This window comes from Myotis davidii, unplaced genomic scaffold, assembly GCF_000327345.1.
Source record: "Myotis davidii unplaced genomic scaffold, ASM32734v1 scaffold269, whole genome shotgun sequence".
In the NCBI taxonomy this organism is placed as follows: domain Eukaryota; kingdom Metazoa; phylum Chordata; class Mammalia; order Chiroptera; family Vespertilionidae; genus Myotis; species Myotis davidii.
The window spans coordinates 1,370,663-1,384,858 of record NW_006383008.1 but is presented as its reverse complement, the minus strand read 5'-3'; the positions used below and the strand labels follow the sequence as shown (position 1 = coordinate 1,384,858).

The 14,196-nt window shown below is 35.3% G+C and overlaps 1 protein-coding gene and 1 long non-coding RNA gene across 6 annotated transcripts in view; one reads left to right on the top strand and one right to left on the bottom strand.

Annotated features, from left to right (window-relative positions):
- Window positions 1-14,196, bottom strand: part of MMS22L (MMS22 like, DNA repair protein) — a 107,673-nt gene that overhangs the window by 83,758 nt on the left and 9,719 nt on the right. For 3 of the 5 annotated variants that reach the window (XM_006778234.2, XM_015557695.1, XM_015557697.1), the window contains exons 7-10: window positions 12,533-12,623; window positions 10,510-10,640; window positions 7,880-7,993; window positions 2,022-2,195 (exon numbers count right to left, since the gene is read on the bottom strand). In XM_006778234.2, coding sequence (XP_006778297.1) covers window positions 2,022-2,195; window positions 7,880-7,993; window positions 10,510-10,640; window positions 12,533-12,623 — 510 coding nt within the window. Of the gene's footprint in view, window positions 1-2,021; window positions 2,196-7,879; window positions 7,994-10,509; window positions 10,641-11,397; window positions 11,459-12,532; window positions 12,624-14,196 lie in introns of those variants that run through there. The other 2 variants (XM_015557698.1, XM_015557696.1) reach the window with 2 other exon arrangements.
- The window catches only part of LOC107181579, a 20,297-nt gene continuing 18,637 nt past the window's right edge, over window positions 12,537-14,196 (top strand). Inside the window, exon 1 of the long non-coding RNA XR_001512239.1 lies at window positions 12,537-12,625. This is a non-coding gene — a long non-coding RNA (uncharacterized LOC107181579). The remainder of the gene's footprint in view (window positions 12,626-14,196) is intronic.

The following is a 14,196-nucleotide window of genomic DNA, read 5'->3' as shown; positions in this document are numbered from 1 at the left end:
TACCACCAAACCAGCATTATATGAAATGCTGAAGGGTATTCTTTAGGAAGAGGAAGAAGAAAAAGGGTATTCTTTAGGAAGAGGAAGAAGAAAAAGTAAAGGTAAAAAAAAATATGAACAAAAAAATGACAACAAGTACATATCTATCAACAAGTGAATCTAAAAATCAAGTGAATAAATAATCTGATGAACAGAATAAACTGGTGAATATAATAGAATCAGGGACAAAGAAAGGGAGTGGACTGACAATTCTTGGGGGAAAAGGGATGTGGGGGTGCAGGAAGAGACTAGACAAAAATCGTACACCTATGGATGAGGACAGTGGGGGTGGGGCATAAGGGCAGAGGGTGGGGTGGGAATCGGGTTGAGAGGAGCTATGGGGGGGAAAAAAGAGCAACAACTGTAATAATCTGAGCAATAAGGATTTAAAACAACAACAACAACAAAAACAAACAAACATAAGAAAACCTAAACAACAACCTGAGCTTCGGCAGAGATGATATGTCCATGAACCAGAAATCTAAAAGAGCCCCCACCCTCCACTTCCAGTGAACTAGGTAACCTGGTATAACTCTCATTTTAAAGTTACATTTCACACCTTTTATCTGCTCATCATTTAAGATGTTTTAGAGACAAGCATCAGCTGGACTGACCGACTATACTATAGTCGGAAAGCCATTTACAGTAACTTTAAAAAAAATTAAGTATGTTGAAACCTATTTAAAATGTAAAGGATTTCACATTCATCTTCAGGGCACAGCAGTCCACATTTAAAAATGAAAGCAACTCTATGTTTAACACAAGACCAGAGGTATTTCTTTGCTGCAGAACATATGACTAACCATTATTACTTCATATCATCCTCTCACACTAGATAACTCTTTAGTGCAGGGATGGGGAACTACTTTTCTGCCAAGAGTCATTTGGATATTTATAACATCATTCTCGGACCATACAAAATTATCAACTTAAAAATTAGCCTGCTATATTTGGTCAAACATTTAATTAACTTACCCCTAATGCCTTGGCAGGGCCACACCAAATGATTTCACAGTCCATATTGAAATGAAAAAGCTAAGTAAAGACCTTAGAATTATAGGTAAATTTTTGAGTTCTTTAATGTTGTTCTAATATTCTAATAATTAAAAGATGTGAAACATTATTACTCCACAAAAATATAAAGTGATACTATAGTAATGGTAATTGTTAACATATATTGAGTATTTACTGTGTATCAGCATGGTAAAGACTCAGGTACAGAAACAAAGGACATACAATCCTCTGAGAAGTTCATTCTATTGACCTTGTTTAATTTATGGTAGAATTCTTAAATGCATTGATACCAAGCTGTGTTGAACTTCTCAGAGCACTTTCTGACTCTACTTTATCTGCCTTAACAAGCTGTTTACTAGGGGGATCATCTATAGAACTTCTTGAGGCCCTTTCCATTTCTCTTACACAACGTCAACACTAATTGCCCCTCAGGTTCCATGAAGATTTCTCAGCTGACTCTGTTCGATATTCCAAAAGGAAGAAAATCTGTCAGGTCCAACAAGAAACATGTCAGGATCTCCAGATTTGAGGTCCAGAAATCTGAATTTAAAAAACTTCACAGGTAGGTCTGGAGAAATATGCTTTCCTTCTGGTAATCTTAAAGATTTTAGAAATAGAGGGAATCTTTCAAAAATCCATTCCCATGATCTCTGGATGAGGAAACAAAGGCCCAGAAAGTTTTAAATAATTCACTGAAGATCACATAACCACTTGGTAGCAGAACCAGAACTCGATCCCAACTCTTCTACAAATTGATTTCTTAAACAATAAAAACATAAAGATTATGCTTTTTCAAGATGTTTACAGAAAGGTCTACAGCTTCTAGATTCAGAAACTGAATTTATCTCTACAGGCTAATGACCTGGTTTTGCTGTTGTTTCTGTTCACTTACTTTCTAATTTGTCTACCAAAAATATGTATTAAGTGATCATACAAGAAAATTATAAAAAAAACCCAAAAAACCTTACCATTTCATCTGGTGCTCCGTGGCGATCAAATTGGTAAAGTGATGCTACATGAGTAATAATCCACCAACTAAAACCCAGTGGATCCCTGGACTGGATAGCAGGCACAGGTTTTCTTTGCTCACTTGACGTTTCAAAAAGTGTTTTAAGTAGTTTATTCAACCAGTTCCAAAACGGCTATAGAAACAGAGGTAATATAGACTCAGTTAAAATAAATATTGATCCAATAACCTTTGACCTGGGTGTGTCCCTCCATTTTTATAATCAACTATACATGCAAAAGAGAATATAAAATATATAAAACTCAAATAATAATAAAAAAAATCCATGTTAAGAATTAGAACATAAATAGTATTTTTCTTTTCCCATCCTGGGTAACCACTATCCTGACTTTTATAATAAATCATTTCCCTGTTTTTGTAAATTTTGCCACATCTACACTAATAAAAAAGATGCTAATTGACCATACCTTCTATGCGCCCAAGCCACGCCCACCAGCCAATTAGAGCGACTATATGCAAATTAACCCAATCAAGATGGCGGCCGGCAGCCATGGAGCTGGAGCAAGCAGGAGGCTTGGTTGCTCCGGCGATGGAGGAAGCCAAGCTTCCCGCCTGCTGTGGCATCCACAAAAGGCAACAAAGTTTCAATTATAGAAGACAAATGAAGCCCAGATTCCTGCTTCCAGCCAGCCTCCACTGGGAGCGTGGGTGGCTGGCGGCCGTCGCCAGGCTGCAAACAGCCATCCGTCACTCACCCAGGCACCCCAAGGGAACCCCCACGCTGATCCGGGACACCCGTCAGGGCAAACCAGCCGGCCGCCACCCATGCACCAGGACTCTATCCCAGGGATCCTCAAACGTTTTAAACATGGGGCCAGTTTACTGTCCCTCAGACCATTGGAAGGTCGGACTATAGTTTAAAAAAAAACTATGAGCAAATTCCTATGCACACATCTTATTTTGATACCTCCTCAGCAGCGCTAAGGATGTCCGACTGCAGCTTAGGCCTGCTCCCCGCTGGCAAGTGGATATCCGCTGAGGGCTCCCAGAGGGATGTCTGACTGCCAGCTTAGGCCCAATCTCCCTAGGGAGCGGGCCTAAGCCAGCAGGTGGTCATCCCCTGAGGGGTCCCAGGCTGTGAGAAGGCACAGACCTAGCTGAGAGACGCTCCCGTGTGCACAAAAATCTGTGCACCAGGCCTCTAGTCTATAATTATAAAAGGGTAATATGCTAATTAGACTGGATGTCCTCCCAGATGAAGCCAGGACTGGAGCAAAGCCCGGGTCCTGGGTGCTGGAGGAACTCTGGTGCCAGCGGAAAGCTGGTGCCAGCAGCCGGCGGGGGGAGGCCTACTCTTGCACGAATTTTCATGCATTGGGCCTCTAGTAGGTATACAAGCCCAAATCACATTATTTTTGGCTTCCCCTGTTGTTTTGTGTGTTTTTAATGCATGTTTTTAGTATTTTTAAATGGAATTCATTGGAGTGACATTGGTTAATAAAGTTATGTAGATTTCAGGTGTGCAATTCTATAATACATCATCTGTATATTATATTGCCAAGTCCCCATTCCTATTGCCTTCACAAAGCAGCAACCCAGACATTTGAAATAACTTAATAATCCTCAACTGCCTCACCCCTTTGGATAATTTGCTTAGAGCATTAATCCATTAAACACTGGTCTGGTTGCAGAAAATGTCCCTTTATTAGTGAGAAAACGTCAAATCACATTCAGTATTTCCCTGCCCTCATTCCAGGGATAGGGTAGGGACAAGAGGTAGGGAGAATTAAATAGTTCTTTCTGCAAGAATGTTAGTGTACACACAAATATACAAACATGATTTTTTAAAAATAAACTGATATACTGTATAAATTAGTATTGTCACACTGTGAATGTCTTAAATCCTTGTATAGGATAGAAAAAAGGAAATATCTGTTTTCAGCAGTCTGGAGCCCTCCTAAGAATGGGCCTATATGAGCCTTAGCTTACTCTTAGCATTCTGTGATACCATGAGTCCCAGGCAGGCAAAACAGACACTTTCCTGTTCCTTCTGAAGCTTTCAAATGATTTTTCTGCTTTTCTTTCTTGGCTAATCCACATCCATATTGGTCCCTAAAGCCACTGCATGTCAAATAATCAGTGCAAAGAGTAATTTTTAACTTGCTTCTTTGTTGGTTCAGGACATTTTTGTTTCCTTTTGGTTTGGTCACTTTTCCTTAGTCCTGAGCTTTTTATTAAGAAAGTATCTCATCATTGTCTGTATGATTTCCAGAGTAAAAGGTGGGACCTATGTTGCTTCTAAGATGAGGCTTGTTCTGTTGTCATATTAATTCATTCAGTTCTAGAGAATAAAAGTCTGGGATCAGGGTGTCAGCTTGGTCAGATGAAGGCTCTTTTCTGGATGACAGCCTCTCCCTCTGTCCACCTAAGGAGGAAAGTTTCCTGAGTGTTTTTACATGTCCCACAGATGTCATGCTTTTAAATGTCATTTCTGTGAAGTCTAGTGCAGGTCAAATTATTTTGCAATTGTAAGTTATTGTGTCTTTTTTTGCCTGGAAGTTTTGCAGATTTCCTAGAGGACTTGAAGACATTTTATCTCTGAAGTCAGAGTTTTAGCAGGCTATATATGTCTTTGCATGGATTATTTGGAGTTAATCTTTCCAGTTATATAGTGGGTTTTCTCAATATGTGGATTTAGTTCTTTATTTCTGAAATGTTTTCTTAGATTCACTCACTGTTTTGAATGTCAGTTACGTCACATTGCTTTTTCAGGGACTCCATTTAAACAGATGGTTATTCTTTGCCTATCTTCCACTTAAAATATTTTCTCTCTAACCCTTAATATTCCTTTCTCGTTTTTACTCCTCTGGTTGCCTTTCTTACATGCCCCTTATTAAATTTTCAGTTGAGTCTATTCTCCTTGGAAATCTTAGAATTTAGTCAATTCGGAATGATTTTTATTTCATTTTCTCTCCTGCGTTTAATTTACTCCATTCATTCCTGGCTTTTGGTCTATTTATTTCAACAATGGAATATCTCATTCAAGATGTTTGTTTGTTTTTTACAGACCCAAATGCTTGTCTATTTAAATCGGTATGAAGTGTTCTCTTACAATTTTCTTCTGTTTTATAGGTATTTCTGGGAGAAAGGGTATCATGGGCTAAAGTATGTCAATTCTATTTTCTTGTAGTAACTTTAGAAAGACCTGTTTCGTTTCCTTCCATTCGTTTTGTAGATTTGGACTATTTTAACACATTGCGTACCGCATAGAAATCTCTAAGACATACGCCAGGATCCGCACGTTTTTGGGCAAACTGCACGTTATTTAAATCATCATAATGCACTTTAGGTGTTGTTTTTCAATAATTATAATATTTTTATTACAAAAACAATTAAGCAATTGAAGTTCCTAGTACTTTTTTAACGTATGGTACTGCGTAAAACATTTCCCTCTATGAAGAGGGACCAAACAAAATTTACATAAGTATCTAGATTCGCTCCTTTTTCCGTGGGCGTGGAAAACGAGAACACTCATGAGCGGTCCTTAACAGATGGCGTGCGAAACACGAATAAACTTCTGAGCGGAGTTTTGTGGTAGAGCTTTGGTGGCTTTTACTTGTAATTGACAGCTTTGAATATCCCTATCTTGTAGTTATGCTATCAATGTTTTTTTTTTGGTGTAGTTTTATTTGTTCTTGCTGTTCTATGTTTTGGAGGTTAGGTTAGAAGCTTCGAGTTTAAGCATCCACCCCTTCCTTCTCCATGGCTATTAGACATTATCACTGATTTAGAAGTCACTGGCTTGAAATTTTTAGTACCAATTAGGCATCATGAACTCACTGGCTTGCAATAATAAATACATAACTTTAAGCTGCAATACACCACAGCTAAAGACAGACAATTTTCCTTACAAATTTAGTTGAGTTTTTAGTTAATTCTTTTGGGAACCCAGAATTAAGAATAGCGGTATATTAGTAGGGTACTGATTTGGGTAAACTCTGAGATTTATTGTCTTATACCTTATAATGTATGAAAGCTAATATTCAAGTTTATACAATTCAGCAACTGCCTCTAAATTGATAAGGCAGCTTTAGTGTTCAAATGACCTGAGTTCCCGACTATATTTAGTATTTGGCCTCAGTACTTTTTACTTTCTACAAGCTCACTGACACACTAAAATGCTTCATATAGGATACCAAGCATATGATGGAATATATATATATATATACATATATATATATATTTTAACAGGAAGATAAAACTGTCTTACTATCAAGAATATAAAGTTCTACTTTGACTTTCAAGTTAAATGGACTTGAAATCTGAGAATAATATAACTTAATTTTAGTACTATTTTAAAAAGAAAATGGCTTCAGACATTATTTTAAGACAAACAAGTATGGTTACTACATAAAATGAAGAGCATACAAATCATTTAGGTTATATATATTACTGTGTAAATTTCTACAATTAAGATTTTAAATTTTGTCTACTTTTCTGTTTAAAATCTAGAAAATTTCTAATAACAAGTATAAACATGCTTACACTATGTGTGGTTCACACTTTCAAGTCTGAAATTTATAAAATTAAGAACAATTCTAAAAAATTCTTAAATAATAAAGATAAGCTTTGCAGAAAATTAGAAAATTGATTTTTACCATGTCATTGAAATAAAACACCCTGGCAAATAATGAAAGGGGAAAAATGTTGCTGAGACTTTCTAATATTTAAGTCTTGTAGAAAGCTGAACTATACTAACAATTCAAAATACCGTGAAAAAAATTTTCTTACTCAATAGTAAGTAAAAATACAAATTTATACTTAGTAAACTTACTTTACTTTACTTATATTCAGTAAATTTACTGCTAAAATAACTCAGAATACAGTACATGGAGCCTGGCTGGTGTGGCTCAATGGCTGGTGTGGCTCATTTGGTTGGAGTGTAATCCCATACACCAAAAGACTGCGGGTTTGATTCCCGGTCAGGGCACATATACACAGGTTGCGAGTTCGATCCTCAGTTTGGGCACGTACAGAAGGCAACCAAATGACATTATCTCTCACATCAATGTTTCTCTCTTTTCTCTCTCTCCCTTCCCTTCTCTCCAAAATCAATAAGCATAACCATAGGTGAGGATTAAAAAAGCAATAAATAAATAAATAAATAAATAAAGTACTTGTAAATTTGCAAAAATAGTCATTATTAAAATTAGATAGCAGTAACCAAACCCCAAATTGTGAAAAGTTGGGAAAATTAAAAGACCCATAAAATATTAAAAGTATACATATAACGTAAACCATTTTAAGTATCATTTCACAATGAACTGTTTATACTTACTTCTGCCTATGGATATTTCTTTTTTCTCCTAATCGATAATACTTGAAATTAAATAAAGCCCCATTATGAAGACTTTGCTCAAAATGAGGTGAAAGAAAATGTCCTATCTTCCTCTTTGTGCTTTTCTTCATCCCTCCATGAAATAATACTGAAAAATTGATTAACAGAAACCTGTTTTATTTCTTCCCAAATCTAAATCTGCCACATTTCCTAACTGAAATGTTTCCTGAGTTACTGAAGACAATTAATAAGTATTTTAGCCGAACAGATTCTTGATAAAACAACAACCCCCAAAAAACCCTTAAGAAAATAAGACAGCCATGTTTTACACTTCTCTTAGATGTTTCATATTACCAATTTAGGGTTAAAAATGTAGTAGGTATTTAGTACTCAGTTAATGCTCTGTTTGGTGGTGGTGGTTGCTTATAAAGAAGGAATGTTGTAAAATTTTTTGGCCAAAACCACTGCATAAATTTAACATAATTAGTAACAATAACTAATACATCAATTTTACAACTTACTTCTGAAAGAGACCATTTACTTCTTTGGTCTAGAAGATGAATGAGTAGAACCCATAATTCTTTAATGCATGGGCATGGGCAATGGTCACTCGTTAATGCTTCAAAAGCCCTAACCTGTAGAAAATAACCAAAATGAGTTAGAGCAGAATTTTACATGCCACACATTTTTCTAAATATTTTAAAAGAATGATTTAGATGTCTTAAAATTTATGCTTAACTACAAAAAATTCTTTATAAAAAATGTGCCATTTCATTAACTTTTAAAAATTCCCATTGTAAAACCAAAAGTACAGAATTTTATTTTCAACTTAAAAAACCCTCTGCTTTAATTATCTAGTCTAATGTTCAGCAAACATTCTGTATATCAGAAGCTAGGTAACAAATATTTGAGGTTTTATTCATGATATAGTCTTTGCATATTTACTCAATTCTGCCATTGTTGTGCATCAGCCACTGACAATTCATAAAAAAAGTTTGAGGCTGTGTTCCAGGAGAGTTTTGTTTACAAAAACAGGGGGTGTGTTAGATTTGACCTCAGCTTCATAGTTTCCTAACTTTGATCTAATCCATCAGGCACAATAAAAAGACATGTAGTAAAAACATTAGAAAATAACTTTTGATTCACTGTTGAGACTAAAAATAGTGACAAGTCGGAATAAATACAATTATTAGGGCTATATAAAAGTTAAGCAATTTTACCATTTTCTTTTTAAAGTTGTTGCTATTTTTTTTTTTACTGATTTTTAGAGAGGAAGGGAGAGGGACAGGAATATTGATTGGCTGCCTCCTGAGGAACATCATGACACAGAAACATTGATCAGCTGTGTTTTTCATGGTCTCCACAGGGATCAAGACTGCACCCCTGGAATGTGCCCTAACAGGGAATTGAACCAGCGACCTCTTGGTGCATGGGTCAATGCTCAACCCTGAGCCACATTAGCCGGGCTTTACCATTTTTATAACAAATATATCCTCAATGACCCTAAAAAATGCAGAGAATATTGTCTCTACTTCTAAGTATAGCTAAGCTTCTTAAACTCATAATATGTATCTTATTTCACATACATTACATATACACTGAGTGGCCAGATTATTATGGCCACCTGACGTTTGTAGGCAAATTAGCTATAATTTCACGCTAAAGTTGCTAGAGGGCCAGACCATTATAAATAGGGAAGCAGGTTGTCTATCACGACAGAAGTGATTTTTTTCTGAAGATATGGGTAAACAATGTGATTTAACAGCCTTTGAACGTGGGATATACAGTACATTTCTAACATAATACATTAAGATATTACTATATCATACCTGATTAACATATTCCTGTTAATTATAAACATATAGATTAAATTTAAGAGATACTGATAATACATAAAACAATCTACACTTTAAAAAATTATAAATCCTGATTTTCTATTAGTAAGGTTTATGCTTGTAATTGGAAATAAGTGATGATAATCTATAAATTTCCATTACTTGAAAATGAGAGTGTACTGTAACACCTTTAAATCTGTCTGTATTAAACACTATATATAAATACAATTTAGTAAAAACAAGTGATTTCCACCATGATGCCAGAACTTTCATGAAAACGACCCTTAAAATTTATCAACTAAAACCACCCTTTTTTTCTTTAATATATTTTTTTATTGATTTCAGAGAAGGGGAAAGGAGATAGAAACACCAATGATGAGAATCATTGATTGGCTGCCTCCTGCAAGCCGCTTACTGGGGATTGAGCCTACAACCCAAGTCTGTGCCCTTGACTGGAATCGAACCAGGGATCCTTCAGTCCACAGGCTGATGCTTTATCCACTAAGCCAAATCGGCTAGGGCAGTGGTCGGCAAACTCATTAGTCAACAAAGCCAAATATCAACAGTACAACAATTGAAATTTCTTTTGAGAGCCAAATTTTTTAAACTTAAACTATATTGGTAGGTACATTGTTATTAACTTAATTAGAGTACTCCTAAGGCTTAGGATGAGCCACACTCAAGGGGCCAAAGAGCCGCATGTGGCTCGCGAGCCACAATTTGCCGACCATGGGGCTAGGGCTAAAACCACCTTTTAAGCTTGTCAACTAACTTTAATTACTCATCTCTTTCATTATGTAACTAGAGGCCCAGCATGCGAAATTGCACAAGACCCAGACCACCCCACCCCCCCGCCCCCCGGGGCTGCGGGACTCCTGACTCCCTCTCACCGCCTCTGCAGGACACCAGAGTCCAGCCTGCCTGCACCCAGAAGTCCCGCCCACCATAGTCGCTGCGGGACCCAATAATGCACCTCCTGGTGAGGCGGCCATGGTTCGTTATGGCATTATGGCCACAGGCCTTTTATTTTGTAGATAGCAATACACTAGATCATTAAAGGACTGGCCTCTCCTATGTAAACAGAAGTTAAATTCCAGTCATTATCATAAACATCCTGTTTTCATTTATTTATTTTTGATAAGATGAAAAGGCTTAACTAATTCCAGCCTCTTTTAAAAAAGATGTTTAAAACCTATTCTTTCCCATTCAACTCCCAGATAATTTTTTAATTTAAATTCTTACAGCTTAAATCACATAGATTAAGGGCTAACTTGCCATTAAGTATCAAAAATATAAATAAACTCTTAAAGCATTACCTTGTCATACCTGTTGAGTGACAATCTTATTAAATCACAAAGGAGATTTTCACAGTGCTCTTCAAACAGACTGACATTGGTTAAATTGTCACCTGCCAGATTCATAAACTGATGACCATATACAACATGTTCTAAAAATGTAATAAAATAAATTTTATTTAAAACTACAGGAGAAAAGTTACTGTACCCCTTTAAATTATAACAAGACTGTAACATGTAGTTAAAGCAAATGTTTGCAAGCAGAAGTTAAATATTACAATTACTTTCTTATATGAACACTGATGAAACATCATGTAAAAAAGTTTCAATCCTTCCAGTTACCATTCAATAGGCTTCTCTATTGTTAATGTGGCCATCTTTGTAAAGCAACCATGCAAAATTACTTAAGAGAAAAAAATAAAAATAAATTAAAAAGAGGATAAACAGTAGAAATTCTTCATCCTGGTTTCTAATCAAGAGAGCCTGTACAGAGAGCTGATGAGAGAGAATCATTGATCAGCTGCCTCCTGCACCGCTCTAAGGATCGAACCCACAACCCAGGCATGTGCCCTGATAGGGAATAATCGAACTGTGACCTCTTGCTTCATAGATCAGCACTCACCTCCCGAGCCATGCTAGCCAGGCCTCACTGTATTTATTTTTAAAGTTCCCCCAAAAAACTAAATAAAACATACTCAACAGAAAATACCAATTAAATCAATACTTGTCATATATAAGATTGGTAAAATAGAATACATAAAATCTTGAAAGATGCTTTTTATTTTGTAAGATGTTTTTGCTGTTGTTTTAGAAGAGCATTTTAGTGCATTATTCTTTTAACAAACAATGATAAAGCAGCCATACGCGATTGCATGAAGTAAAGCTAACAAAAGATACCAAAATTTGTATCTATAGCAGAGTAAGTCCACCAGAGTTCGCTCTAAGAAAATATTTAAAATACAGTGTTCACCTGAGAGAAAAAATTATTTGTGTACATCGTTGCATATTTTTGTGTGTATATATATATAAGTATACAGACACACACATATATGTATTTTTGTATTAATTAAAAAGCAGAAATTGAGGTAATGGATGTCTTTATAACCTAAATAATTAATTTACTTTACAACTAAATATTTCCGGAATATTGCTAAACTTAAAAATAGAACCTAAACATGCCAAAGAGCAAGACTAAGACATAAACAGGCAACATATGAAATAAAAGATTACCATCTATTATAAACTTCTACTAATTTTAAAAAAAGGAAAAATTTGCAAAAGATTATGAATATTAAATAAAGAAAATATAGAGACAATAAAATTATGTGAAGATGTTCAACTTCAATGGTAATCAAGAAATTGCAACAACAGAGATTCAATATCATTTTTCACATATTCATTTACAAAAAAGAAAAATAACTGGTAATATCCATTACTGGAAATAGTATGAGGCAAGGAATGCTCACAGTGTATACAAATTGGGGAAATTTACTCTACAGCAACAGAGCATATATAATATTAAAACTGCAATATGCCACCCCAATTCTAAGAATCTATTCCAAAGCATAACTTGTATACATATTGAACAATGTATATATACACAAGGATGGTCAGTGTAATATTTATAATATCAAAAAAGGGAAATAATTGAAATACTTAAAAAATAAACTTGGCTAAATAAATTATGATAGACCCTTTACATAAGCCCTTAAATGAATAAAGTAAAACCATATGCATGAACATGAACAAATCTCTAAAAAAAAAAAACTACACAGAACAATGACAGCAGCATTTGTGGTTAGAAAGCAAAACAAAAATCCTACCAATGAGTTTCCATATATGTATGCTAATAAAGTATGGAAAGATAAACAGACCAAGGTGTTTCCAGTAGTAATTTCTGGAAAAAAGAATGCGATTTTCACTTTTTACTTACATTACTATTTGATTTTTAAAAATCAGAAAACACTTATTACTTGTGTAATTTAAAAACACAATTAAAATTTAGATTAGAAAAAGGACATAAATCAAACATGTATCAACTTACTCGATTTTACACCAAGCATCTGAAGAATTTCTAGCACCAGCCAATGGATATCCAAGTGGAGATGTAATAAATGCCAGGATGGTGGGAAAAGCTGTGAATGACATTATCAATTGTGACTGAGAATTCATAATACATTATAAGCATATGACAACAACCCTCTATCAGCACCATAACAAAGAATCAATTAATCTACCAATAAGCTTAAGGAAAACATTTATCTCGTTCATCAGAAGATTCTTTCACTAGAGATTTTGAAAGTAGGATAGGATATATTTTCATCTAATTTAAGACAGACCCACCTTGGGGCTGCTGAATAGATTTGTAAAGGACCCTTACAACCAACTTCTGATTCTACTACAGCTGCAAGGCAGTAAAATAATTTTAAAACTTATTTACATGAATTTGTTTTAGACTTTAATTAGCAAGTATGTTTTTAGCCTGGCTGGTGTGGCCCAGTGGTTGAGCGTAGACCTATGAACCAGGAGGTCATGGTTGGATTCCTGGTCAGGGTACATGCCCAGGTTGTGGGCTCAATCCCTAGTAGGAGGCATGCAGGAGGCAGCTGATCAATGATTCTCTCTCATCACTCATGTTTCTATTTCTCTCACCCTCTCCCTTCCTCTCTAAAATCAATAAAATTTAAAAGCAGGGGAATGTAGTCTTCAACACGTAAAAAATAAATTATGCACTAAAATGCTCTTCTAAAACAACAGCAAAAACATCTTACAAAATAAAAAGCATCTTTCAAGATTTTATGTATTCTATTTTACCAATCTTATATATGACAAGTATTGATTTAATTGGTATTTTCTGTTGAGTATGTTTTATTTAGTTTTTTGGGGGAACTTTAAAAATAAATACAGTGAGGCCTGGCTAGCATGGCTCGGTAGTTGAGTGTTGATCTATGAAGCAAGAGGTCACAGTTCAATTATTCCCTATCAGGGCACATGCCTGGGTTGTGGGTTCGATCCTTAGAGCAGTGCAGGAGGCAGCTGATCAATGATTCTCTCTCATCATTGATGTTTCTATCTCTCCTTTTCTCTCCGACATCAATAAAAATATATTTTAAATATATATAAATAAAAACTATGATACATGTTCTAGTAAAACTAGAATGATGTAGAAGGAACTCGCCATATCAAATATGCAAATAAAATAAAACACTACGTTAATAAATAATACTGGCTCAAAAAAAGATAATAAAAAATAGCAAACGGCCCTAACCGGTTTGGCTCAGTGGATAGAGCGCCGGCCTGTGGAGTGAAAGGTCCTAGGTTCGATTCCGGTCAAGGGCATGTACCTTGGTTGCGGGCACACCCCCGGTAGGAGGTGTACAGGAGGCAGCTGATCGATGTTTCTCTCTCATCAATGTTTCTCTCTATCCCTCTCCCTTCCTTTTTGTGAAAAAATCAATCAAATATATTTTTTTAAAAATAGCAAACATAGGGAAGAGAAATGGATAAACGTGGTATCCAAATCATTGGGAAAAGCATGGGTCATTTAATAAGACAGAATTAATTTACTCATTTGTAAGAAACAAAAGTTAGATTTCCCACCTAACAGAATTATTTTTTAAAAAGATAAATCAAATAGATAAATGTAAAAACAAGTATATTTTTAACATAATACGTAATACCGAATAATATTTCTAAAAAGTTCCCCCC